Source organism: Corvus brachyrhynchos, unplaced genomic scaffold (assembly GCF_000691975.1).
Source record: "Corvus brachyrhynchos isolate BGI_N302 unplaced genomic scaffold, ASM69197v1 scaffold5, whole genome shotgun sequence".
Taxonomy (NCBI): domain Eukaryota; kingdom Metazoa; phylum Chordata; class Aves; order Passeriformes; family Corvidae; genus Corvus; species Corvus brachyrhynchos.
In genome coordinates this window covers 2,038,015-2,053,040 of record NW_008238321.1, presented here as the reverse complement: position 1 = coordinate 2,053,040, position 15,026 = coordinate 2,038,015, and the positions used below count along the sequence as shown (strand labels likewise).

General features: G+C 38.6%; 1 protein-coding gene across 1 annotated transcript in view; it reads left to right on the top strand.

The window, feature by feature from the left end:
• Positions 1 to 15,026, top strand: part of USP7 (ubiquitin specific peptidase 7) — a 40,856-nt gene that overhangs the window by 17,037 nt on the left and 8,793 nt on the right. Inside the window, exons 7-22 of the mRNA XM_008633381.2 lie at positions 408 to 462; positions 984 to 1,064; positions 1,159 to 1,249; positions 2,013 to 2,095; positions 3,528 to 3,637; positions 4,499 to 4,655; positions 5,536 to 5,680; positions 6,271 to 6,401; positions 7,517 to 7,651; positions 7,857 to 7,958; positions 8,646 to 8,751; positions 9,101 to 9,193; positions 9,996 to 10,063; positions 10,988 to 11,088; positions 12,455 to 12,608; positions 13,918 to 13,985. Of these exons, the coding sequence (XP_008631603.1) occupies positions 408 to 462; positions 984 to 1,064; positions 1,159 to 1,249; positions 2,013 to 2,095; positions 3,528 to 3,637; positions 4,499 to 4,655; positions 5,536 to 5,680; positions 6,271 to 6,401; positions 7,517 to 7,651; positions 7,857 to 7,958; positions 8,646 to 8,751; positions 9,101 to 9,193; positions 9,996 to 10,063; positions 10,988 to 11,088; positions 12,455 to 12,608; positions 13,918 to 13,985 (1,680 nt within the window). The remainder of the gene's footprint in view (positions 1 to 407; positions 463 to 983; positions 1,065 to 1,158; positions 1,250 to 2,012; positions 2,096 to 3,527; positions 3,638 to 4,498; positions 4,656 to 5,535; positions 5,681 to 6,270; positions 6,402 to 7,516; positions 7,652 to 7,856; positions 7,959 to 8,645; positions 8,752 to 9,100; positions 9,194 to 9,995; positions 10,064 to 10,987; positions 11,089 to 12,454; positions 12,609 to 13,917; positions 13,986 to 15,026) is intronic.

Sequence of the window (15,026 nt, the reverse complement as noted above, 5' to 3'; positions counted from 1 at the left end):
CCCTCAGAAGAGAGGCAGCTGGAAACCTGCTGTGGAAACTGATGGCATTGAATTGCTCCCAAGTCTTCTCTTAAGAGCTTTTTGGCATGAACTGAGACTGGGTTGTAGACTGGAAGAGCAGCAGCCTGGCTGTGGCCTCCTCAGCTGGCTCTGGGTGCATTCCCAGTCCCTGTCCCCAGTCCCACACAGGAGAAGGAGGGTGGCCACAGAACGGCTGCCAAAATGTCTCACGAGTTCACTGCCCCTTCTTCCTACACAACTAAAGAACCTGTGCAGCAGCCAGTCCTAAATCTCAGTGTTTACATCTTGCTGTGTTTTACATTCTTGATCTGCAAAGAAATCAGAAAAATGTCTTTTGAGGTGTTTTTTTCATAATTAGTAATTTTTTATTTATTTGCCTTACAAAGGTGGGAAACTTTAGACAGCTTCATGCAACATGATGTCCAGGAATTATGTCGAGTGGTATGTTTATATTATTTCTTGCTGATCTGTGATGTATGTATTTGTCTCTTGAAATTGTGTGTATATGTATATGATATAGTTTAGGAACAATCAGAGTAATAGTGGCCCTGAATAATTTAAATTAGGTCTCAAAGACAGAGTTTTTGCCTTGGTTCCTCTTTAAGAATGAATTGCTTGTGGCCTTTTGTGGGTGAGGAATTTGTAAACAGTAGGGAAGCTTGAAAGTAGCTGGAGCATGTGCTAGTGGTACTTTTATAGCTGTGGAGAGAAATGCAGTTTTGAAGATGAAATGCATTGTTACATCTGTGGGGTTTTCCAGACTCAAAGGAATGGAGTAGCCCTCAGTTTAGGGGGAGGAGGAGGATTTAAAGGACTAGAAAGGAGATGCCAGTACAAATAGACTAATATTTCGTTTTTATCCAAGAGACTTAGTATCTAATCAGTCAAGTAATCATGTGTGTGTGATGAATAAATTTAAAAACTGCTAGTTTGTCTTGTGTAAAAACTGATTTTTCTTTCAGCTGCTTGATAATGTGGAAAATAAAATGAAAGGCACGTGTGTAGAAGGCACAATCCCTAAATTGTTCAGAGGGAAGATGGTGGTATGTATTTAATACCTTTCTCAAAAATAATTTAAATTAACTCTTGCTACTTGTATAAAATTGAACTTCCCTGTTGTTTCGTTTTTGTTTCCAGTCTTATATCCAATGCAAGCACGTAGACTATCGATCTGAACGAATAGAAGATTATTATGACATCCAGCTAAGTATAAAGGGAAAGAAAAATAGTAAGTGACACATTGTGATATGCACCAATCCAGTACTTCAACATGTTGCACAACTTTAGTGCCTGCTGATTTCAAATGGGTTTGTTGGTGCACAGTGATTAGAAATACCTGCTTTAGGACACCTCATTGAAAACATTTTCAATGCAGAGAATGTTTTTTGCCTGCATTACATTTCTTTTTTTTTCCCTTATTCCATTTCCTTTCCCTGCTCTTTCCTCCCTAATTCTCTTACTGGTATCTTTTCATAAAACTTGAAGAACTTTAGAAATTTTCTGGTGTCAGAGAACTGTGCCATGGTGATGTTGTCACAGTAATTATAATTTATATATAAAGATGAACTCAGACAAAATAGAGTCTTATTTAGACCTGACCATAGTAATAAGCAAGAAAAAAAATTGAACTACTCAGAACAGCATTACCATCTCCTTACTGAGCCCTTGGTGTACAAGGCATGGAAAAGGATGTGTAAGAGTCCAGCAAACAGAGGCATCTGGCTTGATGCCTAACAGTTGCAAAGTGAGGAGTTGTGGCAGAGAGCTGTAACTGTGATTTTAAAATCTACCGATATTCTTAGATGTGCTCCTGCAGTATGGTGCATTTCTTGACATTCTTAAATAATGTAAAACTTTACTTAAAGTAAGGACAGAAATATTCAAACACAAACTGCCATGTCCTAATATGTCATTTGATTAATACATTGCAGGCTAGAGGAAACTTACTTTTTTTCCTCCTTCTGTAAAATTCCCCATTCTTTTTCATTTAGTTTTTGAGTCCTTCATTGACTACGTTGCAGTGGAGCAGTTGGATGGTGATAACAAGTATGATGCAGGAGAACATGGCTTGCAGGTATTGTTTTTTTTTTTTCCTGGTTTTAAATCTTATTTCTTTATCCTTGATAACACAGCTGTGTTGCAAAACCCATTCTAGATTTTATCAACTGATTTTGGTGATGCTTCTTCTTAGACAAGCATTTTATGTAGCTCCTCTTATTTGCTGTTAGTTTTCTTAAAATGGAGCTCTGATTCTATAGCAATTTAATTAGTAGTGAGTTTTATAGGTCCAAGTCTTCCAGTTTCTAGAATGGTTCACTTTTCTACCAGTCTCAAGACTGAGAAGTTCTTCCTCTATGAGTAGTCTGTTCTTCCATGTGTCAAGTGAAAAAGCAGCATAGCTCTAAAAGTAACTTTGGAGAGCTCATGTTTGTATCCTCAGCAAGAACACCAAATGAACCCATGAAAATTAAACATTTATGTGTGTGCACGTGTTTCTGAGCTCTTCAGCTGCACTTTGCTGCACCCACTGGAGTAAGCTGAAGTCCTTTATAAATAATGTTTTACTAAAGCTTATTTCTGCAGCTTTGACATGCCAGGTGTTGCTGTCTCTGTCCAGCTCTGTGGGGTCACATGCATGCACGCACACACAAATGCATGGCCTGCTTCAGTGTAAAGTCGGTTACAAAGAGATGGGAAGGGCCTTTGCATGAGTTCCAGCAGGAGCATTTACAGCTTCTACACTGCCGAAGATTCAGGGGCAAAGACGAGAGAACAAAGGCGAACCGGGGTTTTATCTGGGGGCGGGGAAAAGGCGGGACTAGGGAACGGGACCAATGGGGATCTCTGGGGGAGTGACGAGAGGTAGAGGCTAACAGCCAACCAGGGAATCCAAACTGGATTATAGATTATATAAAATTATATTAGATTATTATGTTATAGATTAACGTAACAGAACAAGCATCCTGGGAGAAGCCTTTCTGGTCACCCAAACCTAAAGTGGTTCCTGTGGTACTCGGGACTGGTCTTACTGAGAACTCTCTGTCCCTTGTAATGTAGGTTCACTGGCCACCACAGCCAGGTTTTATCAGTAATGTTCTATATATTCTTTAGCTGTTCTTAGGAAGGTGCAGCACAGTAGCCAAATACTTGTTGGCAGGATGCAATGAACATGAAATTCTTAATAGATCAAAAATGAGTTTTTGCCTCCATATTCTCTCAATTTTATTTATGCAGGTAACTTGCTCTTAATGCAGGGAGGTGTCCAAATATGCTTGTATGAATGGCCTAAATTTAATTTAACTGAGTTCTTGTGTTACTGGAGTAGCTCATGGGAGATTGGTGCAGCATTAGGATACTTAACTTGCACCCAAGTTTTGAACCATTCTGGTGCACATTGTGTCATCAAGTCTATAAAAGTCCATATGAAGAGTATCTGTGGCAAACAACTATTTTGAGTTGCTAAAAATCCTGAAATTTCAACCCTCTATTTCCTTTAAAATGTCTAGGAGGCAGAGAAAGGTGTGAAGTTCCTAACATTGCCACCAGTATTACACCTACAGCTCATGAGGTTTATGTATGATCCTCAGACTGACCAAAACATCAAGATAAATGATAGGTAAGTGGGTTGGTTGGTTTAGTGTGTGGGTTGGGGTTTTTTTAACAGAATTTAGACCTGTGAATGTATTTTACCAAAAAATAGCTTCCTAAGATCCTGTTTTTGAGTAAACTCTGAGAGGCAGATGTGTGCAGTCACACACAGGGGAGGTTCCCTAAAGGTGTACTGGTTGAATGTTGAGGTTCAGAATGACAAATTGAATGCTTGGTAATTTATAGTGATTGTTTTGATTGTGAACAGGTGACTGCATCTTTTAATGGCTTGTGTCGCATTCTTTGGGTAGTTTGTGGCTAGGCTGCCACCAGAGTAAGCAGGATGAATAAGGATTTACCTGCTTGCCCTCCATCTGTTTCCATGGATGGAGGGAGAGCCATTTGCCCACTCACTGTAAGTAGAGGCTGATAATTTCTTGAGGAGATACGTGGTTGGTTGTAAACTGAATGTGTGTTGCAATTATCTCATTCTCACCAAGGTGAGACATTTCAGAGTAATGTTCCAGTCCAGTGGTACCTGTGCAAGAAAAGCTGCATTTGTCTGCTAGAAAACAACAGATTGTAAAGCTTTTGCCTTGACACAGTGAATCCAAACCAGCCCTAATTCATTCAAGTGCTCTTGCCCTTGTTACTGAGGGTATACTTTCCTGAGCTGCTTAAAAAGTTTATTTTTACTCCATATTTAAATAGTATAAATTCTGCCACTGTATGCAGTATGTCTTGGATAGAAATGGCATTGTAACAGTAACATGTTCAATTTTTATACTTTGCTTTAGGAGTACACATAATGTTCCATAATAATACGTGCATAATAAAGTATGTCTATCTTAAGTACAAATACAATTGTCTTCATTCTTTTCAAAACTAGGTTTGAATTTCCTGAACAGTTGCCACTAGATGAATTTTTGCAAAAAACAGATCCTAAAGATCCTGCAAATTACATTCTCCATGCAGTTCTAGTACACAGTGGAGATAACCATGGTGGACATTACGTTGTTTACTTAAATCCAAAGGGCGATGGCAAAGTGAGTATTGAAAAGCACCTAAAAGTATTTGTGTGTTGTAGATGCATATATGCAGTTTTCATAATGGACAAGTCTTTAGAAGTTTTGTCCCCTAAAAGAAAAGTCTGCAGACACACTTGACTCTTAGCAAAAGACTTTTTAACTGAGGAAATCCTTTCACTTGTGTGTGTATGTGTTGAAGTTCTACTTCGATCAGATTTTATCCAGCATTTTTTTGAGGCTGACTTTGCTGAAGGAAATACAAGCATTTCCAATGTTTCTGTGACTCAGAAGTTCAGCATGTTTGTATATGTCCCACTGTCCCGGGTTCAGGTGACTTGATTGGATTGGACACTTATAGGTCAGGTACCTCTTCCCTTGAGTTCACTGGTTTTGTGTGTACCTGACTGTTCACAGTAAAAGTCAGATTTTACTGTGAATTTGTTGCTATTTTAATTTATTCTTAATTGGCCATATTGTTTTAATTTAAAATTTGATGTATATTGCTCTAAATGTACAAATAATTACTAGATGACTTGTGCATCACTGCTTTTTATTTCATTTTACAACAGAAAAGGTCAATTTTCTGTTTCCTGCAGAAATAACTAGCTATTTGAATAACAGTCTTAAGAAAAGCTTCCTGGAATAATTATTGTGCTTTTGGTACTCACTGTAAAATGTTCAGTAAAGGTTTGGTATTTATGGACTTCCTTATGCTGAGCACAAGTAGCAGGTAGCACAAATTATACTGAACTAGATTTCCTTTTGAAAGTCATGCCGCTTGAAGAGTAATTTTAGTTACTTCAAAGAGTTGAAAGACATGCCAGAAATAGGATTAATTTATCATCCAGGAATATGTTTTTACATGTAAAATCATCTTTCTATAAAACTTTCTCCCTAGTGGTGTAAATTCGATGATGATGTTGTGTCGAGATGCACGAAGGAGGAGGCGATCGAGCACAACTACGGGGGGCACGACGATGACTTGTCCGTGCGACACTGCACCAACGCCTACATGCTGGTGTACATCAGGGAGTCCAAGCTCAGTACGTGTCCTCTCTGTGCTCCAGGGGGTCTTCCAGGCAGGGAGTCAGGGTTTTTTTACCTCTTGAGTTGTTGGCAGTCTTCCTATACAACAGGACTGCATTATTTACAGTCAGAATGGAGAGATCCCATGGGATCAACCGGCCGTTCTCTCACTTTTGGAAAGCATGTGCTGCTTGCTCTGTGTCATCTTTTAGCTCAGTAAGGCACCTACAAAGTGCTTCAGCCTTGGTTGGTTTATAGAATGGAAAACTTAGTGAACTGACTTCAGTAATAGAATTGAATCATATTGATTGTAAACATGTAGATACATATATATGCTAAAAAAATGGAGTGGTGGTAAATATTTTTTAATTCTGAACTGAATATTTCATTCAAAAGTCTATGATACATATTTTGTGGAGGTAGTGCATTTTGGCTTGTTGTAGAAAGTGCTTCAATGTTGCCAAAGCATGATGATACCAAACCATGTTTTTAAGCAAAAGATAAAGAAAGCTGGTTTTGACTTCAAATCAGAAGTAAGTCAAGTGTCTATGAAAAAGAACCTGTTTGATGTAAATCTTGAAATGACATCATAAAATCTGTTCTGTAGGTGAAGTTTTGCAGCCTGTCACCGACCATGATATTCCTCAACAACTTGTAGAAAGGCTACAAGAAGAGAAAAGGATAGAAGCTCAGAAGAGGAAGGAGAGGCAGGAAGCTCACCTCTATATGCAAGTGCAGGTCAGCTTTTGAAGCAGATTAAGTTACAACTACTTTACCATGAAAATTTAGAATATTGAGCCACCCTGGAGGCAAACCTTGATTTTTCTTTCCTTTTTTTTTTTTTTTTTTTTTTTTTAAGTTTTTGTTCCGAAGTAGTGTTTGAAGAGAAGTAATGATTTTAGTGCTTTTAAGTATATTTACATATGCAATGAATCATAATAAAACACACAGTACTGTATGTTATAAACATTTCTGTTTTCTTTAGAATTTTTATTGTGCTTGTGAGTGAAAATAGTAAGTTCAGGTGAAAGGGAAAAGGACCAGGTTATTTCAAATGGCTGCCCTGCCACTGCACTTCTATCTCCTTCAGGAATTATTTTCTAAAATTAGAATGTATCTAGCCATAGGCTGCAGGTCTGGACTACTGCCAAACTGAGCTCATCAAGTAGAAGCAGAAGGAGAGAGTGCTTATATTTGCAATTATCTTTTTGGAAAAGCCAGATGGACTAGATTGTTATGAATTGCCTTAAGGAACCCTGTTTATGGCTCTTTCCAGAACCCATCTGGTACAGGAAAATAGAACCCATTTTCCATGGGCCTCCATGTTTCCTTGCCTGTTCTTTCTGGTGTTGATAAGCAGAGATACTGGTCAAGTTCAGCTTGTTCTGCACTGCATTTGCACTGAGCAGTTTGCAGTGGGACACTGGCAGCATTGCACAGTTTGTGCTTCTGTTAACAAAGAGTGATGGGGAGCTGTGGGAAATGCAGGGGAAGGGTTAGGTGGCCTCCTTGCATTACACCAGGCACAGAATTATGTAGCCTTTTTATTTTCTCCACGTGTCAAGATTGTTAGAGCACATTCCAAGACTTGGGATCTAAGCACGACTGGTTTTTAATTGCTTGGGATTTGTAAGAATTAATGTATTTTAATTACTTGCACTGATGAGATTATCAATCACAATTTTTTAATTTCATTGTAATCTGTATTCTTGCAAATTTACTCCCTGAGAACATGAACAGTGTTAGCACTGTGCCAGAGGGCCAGTGAGGCTGCACAGTAAAGCATCCTGAGAAGGTATTATGTGGTGCAGCTGGGCTAATCTGAATAGTAACCTTTAAATGTCATTTTTCAGATAGTGGCAGAGGATCAGTTCTGTGGTCACCAAGGCAATGATATGTATGATGAAGAAAAAGTGAAATACACCGTTTTCAAAGTATTAAAAAACTCCACACTTACAGAATTTGTTCAAAACCTCTCTCAAACAATGGTGAGTTTTCTGTAGCTGAATACCAGCACATATGTATTTTGTTACATTATGGTTGTTTCATAGCCCTTATGTTCTCCACATACTGACAGCAATCATAATTTAGACCTTTTAACACAGAAGATCTGTTTGAGTTTAGTAAAAGCATCTTAGCCTATTTTTCCCTTGTTTTGATTTCGTTTCCTGTCACAATTTTTATTTATTTTAGGGATTTCCCCAGGATCAAATCAGATTATGGCCAATGCAAGCAAGAAGTAATGGAACAAAAAGACCTGCAATGTTAGATAATGAAGCAGATGGCAATAAAACGGTAAGTAGTCACTGAGAGATGATACTACTTCTGTACATATCCCATGATTTTTAGTTCTCTTTAAGAATATCTAACTTTGAGACATAAGATTTTTCAGGCTTTTAATTTAAAATTAATTTCACTGTATCTGGTGAAGCTTGATACTTGGGAAGACTTGAGGTTTAGTGGATTAATTTGGATAGGAAGCAGAGGAGTGTGGTTGGTGCATGATTTTTCTTCTGTGGATAAAAGGTGTGATCGTGATTTTTTTATGTTAGATTAAAACAGAAATGTCCCTTTGCCAAAAGGGGCAAACCCGCTGGATTTAATAAATTCTCTTGCTTGAAGTGTAAAATGTGTGTAAATACCACTGAGGACAGAGATTGGTTTCAGTGTCTTTTTATTCTAAAACAAAGTAATGTCCTTGCCACTGTAAAGGTAGCTGTAGGTCAACTTTTAAATGATAAAGAAGTGGGTTCATTTTAAGTAAAACCTACTGTTAGTGCTTCATCAAAGTTTTTGGTAGTTTTATACCTATATTTGTGTGTCTTAATAAACTTCATAAACTTCCTCTAACACAACTTAGAAAAAAACCTCTCCCACTTGTAGAATGTCATAAAGTTCTTGTATCTGATTAAAATGCAGATACCAGGTTTGTATTATGTTCTTCAGAGACTTTTTTTTCTTCTCTCACATCCTTTTACATAGATGATTGAGCTCAGTGACAATGAGAATCCATGGACAATATTTTTGGAAACAGTAGATCCAGAGATGGCTGCTACTGGAGCAACGTTGCCCAAGTTTGATAAAGATCGTAAGCATATGGTCTAAACATTTCTGAAATACAAAACACTTCCATTTTGGGTATATCTCCAAAAACACAGTGCACTCCTTTTTTCAATAATGTGGTTGATGTATCCATCAAACGACTACAGTGCTGAAATTAATTTTTCTCATGCAGTTTTTCCTTCATTTCTCTTGAAGTGGAAGACATGTTTTGCATGTTTTAGACTCACTGAATAAATTTCTCTCTATATTTTAAGAGCACCGAATTAATAAATCAAAGACATGTATTTGTTACTGTGTAAATAAAAATATCTAGGTGATCTCCTTCCCCCTCCCCAAGCCTTACTTAAAATTAAATCTTGTTTTTTAATTTGTAGATGATGTAATGTTGTTTTTGAAGATGTATGATCCGAAGACTCGGAGTTTGAATTATTGTGGACATATCTACACCCCTATATCCTGTAAAATACGTGAGTTCTGAATTTAAATTTCAGTGCTATCACTGAAGTTTTTAATGAAAGTAGATTGCACATACTTTAATAATAATTCCATCACTGAAACCAAAGGTACACCATAGAAGCAAATTCTTATTTCACCCAGCACCTGAGCAGTTTTGTTCCCACATTGTGTCAGTGATATTTTCTGCAGGTCTGAGCCTCAGAACCCCGCTGGTGGTCAGTTCATTGCTGCTGTACTCACCAGGTGTTACTGCCCACAAAGAGCTGTTTTGGACCTGTTGTAAAGCTTTGGGATTTCATACTTACCTCTATCTGTTCTGATACTTTTGGAATATACTTTTGCAATAGATTTTCAAATAACTCTTCTACAACCTTTCACTATGGCAGCCTGAGCAGCTGCTCAGCCTGAATTGTGTGTGAGCCTTGGTTTTCATATGGGTCCATTTAAGGAATTCAGCAAATACCCACTGACTAAAAATATTTTAGTTTGTCATTTTGAATGTCTCGTTTTTAATTTTAGCTGTCATGAATTTTTTTTTAAAGACACTAAACCCTTTCTCTGGGGAAGGAGCAGTGTTACTTCATCTCTTGGATTTTCAATGACCTTGCATGTATTTTTGTTGTTCAGATTAAGTGGAAAGAAACCATAAATGTGTCTCTGGTTGAATGTCAATAAGGGAAACTTTAACCTGGAGGGCTTAGACATTGTAGAACCATCTGCCCAGGGTAAAAAAAGGGATTCTCTCCTTTTTGTGATTGGTCTCACTAGCAATTCGTGCAACATATTTCACATTCCTTTTTTTTTCCCCAACAGGTGACTTGCTTCCAGTTATGTGTGAGAGAGCAGGATTTCCACAAGAAACTAACCTTATCCTCTATGAGGTTTGGATTGATAAACTTTTTGTAACTTTTTTGTCTTTTGCATGCTGTAAAGAAAGAAAAAAGACTTATTAATTTTAAAAAGTTGCTTATAACAATGGTAATTTATAAATCATCAGCACTGTAATCTGCAACTTCCAAGTCTACCGTGCTGCAACAGAGTAGCAGCAGAGAGTTAACTTCAAAAGAGATTTTATATTAAGCAGATAAGATAGAAGTGTAAGGCTTCAAAAACAAAAAAAATCTCCATGAAGTTCTGTATGAGCAGCTTTGTTGTGCTAAAGCTGTGTTGCTGTGTTAGAGGAGCTAATGCTGCTGACATTATTGGCCATCATGTTTTCAGTGCCCACCTTAGACAGTGGAGCTGAGAAAATGTTGCATCTTCTCCTTCCTTCCCTAAGAAGTCAGCAAACAAAATCCTTAGTCTGCTGTGCTGTTTCTGCCCAAATACAGAAGCAATAAATCTTCATAACTGCTACATTTATTGAGTGCTGAAGATGCAGATCTTGCCAAGGCAAAGTCCTTGCTACAGGAAGAACAAGGAATTGGGGTTTTGTTGCAATTTCTGGTAGCAGTCCTGCTGCTCTCTCTGTGGTTCCAGGGCAGCACACACACTGCCATCCTAAAAAGCAAAGCTGTACTCCTTGCTCTGGGCAGGTCAGGGTTACAGTGTCATTCTAGTTTGTTTACACAGGTGCTTCTATCCCAAGAAGTCAGCCTGCAAGTATAAATATGTAATATGTGTATAGATATTTTATAATACATGCATTTGATTTGTATGGATAGATATCTATCCATTTGTTTCAGTTGGAAGAACATACAGGTTACCTTATCTGATGATTTCTTCACTATCGTGACCTTTATTTGTGACCTTTATTTTTGTCTCTTGTTTATTCTGTGATCAATAATTTTTGTTCTTTATTACAGGAAGTTAAACCCAATTTAACAGAAAGGATTCAAGACTATGATGTATCTCTTGATAAAGCTCTTGATGAACTCATGGATGGTGACATCATAGTGTTTCAGAAGTATGTATTTTAAGGTGGCAGCTTATTGCAATTAAATCACCTGGTTCACTTTGAAAGCTGAACTTCCTTTAAGCTTTTTTGTCAAGAGCAAAGTATTACATTCCAGCAGTAGATGTGTTCTCAGCAGTTCTCATTTGTTTATTCAAAGGGGAAATGAGCAAATATCAGTGGTATTTGAGTTATCATGTGCCACATTACTTAAGGAAAAGGTGTCCTCCTAGTTTAGAAAACCAATAACCTAAAATAGGTCGTAATATTCCCAGAGTGTGTTCAGCAGTGCATCTGATTTGTGCAGCTTTATACTGGAGCCACTGTAACACAGACACTGAGGAGCCTTCCAGCATTTCAGATCCTGGGCTCAGTACCATGGCCACTGGACAAGGCTCTTGGAGCTCCTTTCAGCCCAGAACTATGCTAAATTGCTTTCCCTTTTTGCCTCTCCCTTATGTTCACAGTCAGTTCCTTACTGCTCTGTGGTGATGAGATGCTCCCAGTTTGCCTGAGCACGTGCAGCTCGTAGATGTGCTGGTGCTTCAGCTGGAGATTTCTCCAAGGCAAAAGGGGAACTCCTGCATCTTGTATCCAATAAAGGGATCTTTCATAAGCTTGGCGGGGCTATAAATCAGCATTTCTATGCTCTCACTCCTGATGGTCACACCCAACTGTGTTGCTCTGTTTCTCTCCATGGGCTGACAGTGGGTGGAAGCCAGCTAGTCTATCTTCAGCACTCTTACCCCAGATTATGTGAGATGAATGTATTTCTCATGTCATGCCTTGGAACTCGCATTCCCAGTTGACCCAGTTGGTGTTATGCACCCTTGGCTGGCTGCTGACTCCTGGGTAAGTGCACAGCTTGTACCCTGGTGCTATTTCTCTGCAGAGAAGTTGGGGTACCAGTCAGGAGTGACCCAAACCAGCCCCTGTGCCCACTGTTCTGCCTCTCTGTGCCAAGGAACATTGTCCATCCGGCCTCTGTGCAAAGCAATTGATACAGGGGTTCATGGAAAGCTGTGCAGCATCAGTACAGACACACAGGGATGTGCCAGGGTGGGAGGGAGGGATGGTGCCTGCTGTGATGGTGCTGTGAACCCACAGGAATCAAGAGTAGGGCCAGGCTGCTGAGTGAGCAGCGCAGCAGGCGAGGGCACCGGGCCCTGACCGCACAGACACGCCGGGCTCTGGGGTCACTGCTGACTGCATCAGTCCTACTGTGTATCCGTGGTGGCTCTTGCAAAAGGTTTCTAAACTTCATCTCTATCTCTCCGCTGTCGCTGACTTACTGTAGAACGTGTTTTTAAAAGCCCAAACTGCCTGTGTGTGTAACAGTGTGATGTGTAATGGTATCATCATTTGTTTGCTCTTGTAGGGATGACCCAGAAAATGATAACAGCGAGCTCCCAACAGCTAAGGAATACTTCCGGGACCTCTATCACCGTGTGGATGTCATTTTCTGTGATAAAACCATCCCCAATGACCCAGGCTTTGTTGTTACTTTATCCAATAGGATGAATTACTTTCAGGCATGTGTCCTATTTCTCTTTTGTTTCCTTGTTCTGAAAGTAACTTGCAGTAGTTCACAAATGCATTATACATACTTTTCTAAAAATTCTAAAACTGTCCATGTACATTTTTTCCACGGAGTTAATGAAAAATTGAAGGAAGCCACTAAGGCTTGTGAGAAGAAAATACTATAAACCCCCCAGTTTTATTAATAATGACTTATTTGATAATAAATTCTTTCTTGGTAGGCCATTCTGCTCTGTCAGGGAAATTATATTCTCATGAAATTACGCTTTTGCTTTCAAAGTGACATGTAAAACTTGCTCAACTTATTTGGCCGTTAAAAGGAAAATACCTGTGGATTCTAGTGATACCTGTTCTGTGCTTGTAATATCAACAACAATATTTATTTTGTAGACCAAGCTGTATTGCTTTCTTCACACGGTGCAGTTTAGTGCTCAGTGACTAACAGATCAAACCTGTTGTGTTGATAATAGATGGGTTGGGGTGTTCAGATGAGGAAAACTGGACATGGAAACATAAGAAAAAAATTGAAATAAAGTTGGTCTGATCCATTAAGAGCTTGAGTAGATTTGAGTTCTCCTGCAGTTGCTTTTGTCAATGTCAAAAAAAAAAAAAAAGACCTGCTTAAAACCAGACAGTTTTATTTTCTGTCCCCAAAGGCAGAAACTTTGAGCACCTGCATACACAGGGAAAGTCAGGGATGAGTTTTGCTGTCCTGTTCTCATCATCTGTTTTTAGGCTAGTTGCTCTCTCCTACTTTCTTTTCACTTGAGGTGTAAGGTCTGTATAGGCTGAGGTTTCTTGGTCAGGCAAAACCAGAATGCCCCTGCCTTTGTGAGGTAGTGATGGGAAATGTACTCATTGGAATAATGTGGTGTTATTACTCAGCAAGCTAACTTGCTTGGAGGGGATTAAAGGAGGGGGAATCTTCAAAGAGTAAGTCTTACTTATTTCCCTAATACTATGATTTAAAAAAACCCAAAAAACAGCAAAAAGCAACTAAACAACAAAAACAAGCAAAAGAAGAATGGAGCTATTGTTGTGGATTTAGTAGCCTTTTGGCAACAGTAACTTACTGTAATAAAACAATTTCCTCATTTTCTTTTCTTAGTATATCTTACTCTGTGTCAACTGTTCAGAAGCTAACAATACTAGTTTATTTAGCCTTTGGGAGGTAGGCATAGTGGGTTCTCTCAGACTTTCAGTAGCATAATGTTCTTGTCATGAAATGAATGACTGTATGATTGTAGAGCAATGTCATAACTGTGTGAAACAATTCAGAACTTACCAAAAATTTATTTTCAGGTTGCAAAGACAGTCGCTCAGAGACTTAACACGGATCCAATGTTATTACAGTTTTTCAAGTCCCAAGGGTAAGATGAATTCCTTAGTATTCTGTGTCTAAGCTGTTCCTCAAAAATAAGCCTTTGCCAGGTTGTTAACTAATTCTCTACCAGTAAGATGTTACCTTTCTGGCAAGCACAGCAGGTTGCTTTGACAGTTGAAGTATTGCAATGACTGTCTCTAGAGCCTCAAAGAATTGCATGTTTTAGAAGAGTTCTAGTAAATGTCATTTTAAAAATCATTAATTACGTCAAAGCTTGATGCTGTGGGATAAATTGCTAAGCTAATGCAAGTGCTGTTTCAGTGAATGCAGACTTCTAGAATGGAGGAGAGCAAAAACAAGCGCACATAAAAGCTGATTTTTGCTGATTTTACAAGTTTAAATTCAGGAGTTACTTCACTGAATTTCCCCCTCCTCCCTCAAAGTTTGCAAATGAAGTTTTATGAAGATGATGACAATCTAACAAGTTCACAGGTGCTCAAAGGGATATTTCTGGTTCAAGTGGTGGTTTTATGCATGTTTGTGTAAAACTAGATTTGAATCTACATAAAACTATAGCAGAAAGTAGTGTATTACAGCTCTGTGTATGTGCTGCAGGAATAATGCACACACCAAACTTACATCTTTCTGTATACATGGAAATGTAGATGCTCTTTAGTTACCTGAGGCTATTGCCCTTCATCATCAGTGAGAATTTGAGTAGCAATTTGTAGTTTCCAGTGCTGTGGCCACTGTGGAATTTGTTGTGTCATATGGCTCCACAAATTAACCTTTCACAATCTAAAGCGTGTGCTGCTATGCCAGTAATTTCAGAGGAATGTAGGTCTGCCAGCCTGCAGCACTGACAGTGAGCTTGTAAAGGAGAGTTAACACACACCCTGAATAGTTTTCTGTTCCCACAGCCCAGCTGTGTTTAAAAATCACTAAAGTTCTGTGTGTTGTGCTGCTTAGGCTGTGTTAGCAATTACGTGAAACTGAAAGACAGTAATAAAAATGTTCTTGGTGCTTCAATTTACTGAGCAGTGATGAGTTTGAAGAGATGGATTTCAAAAACATGTTCTCTTTCCTC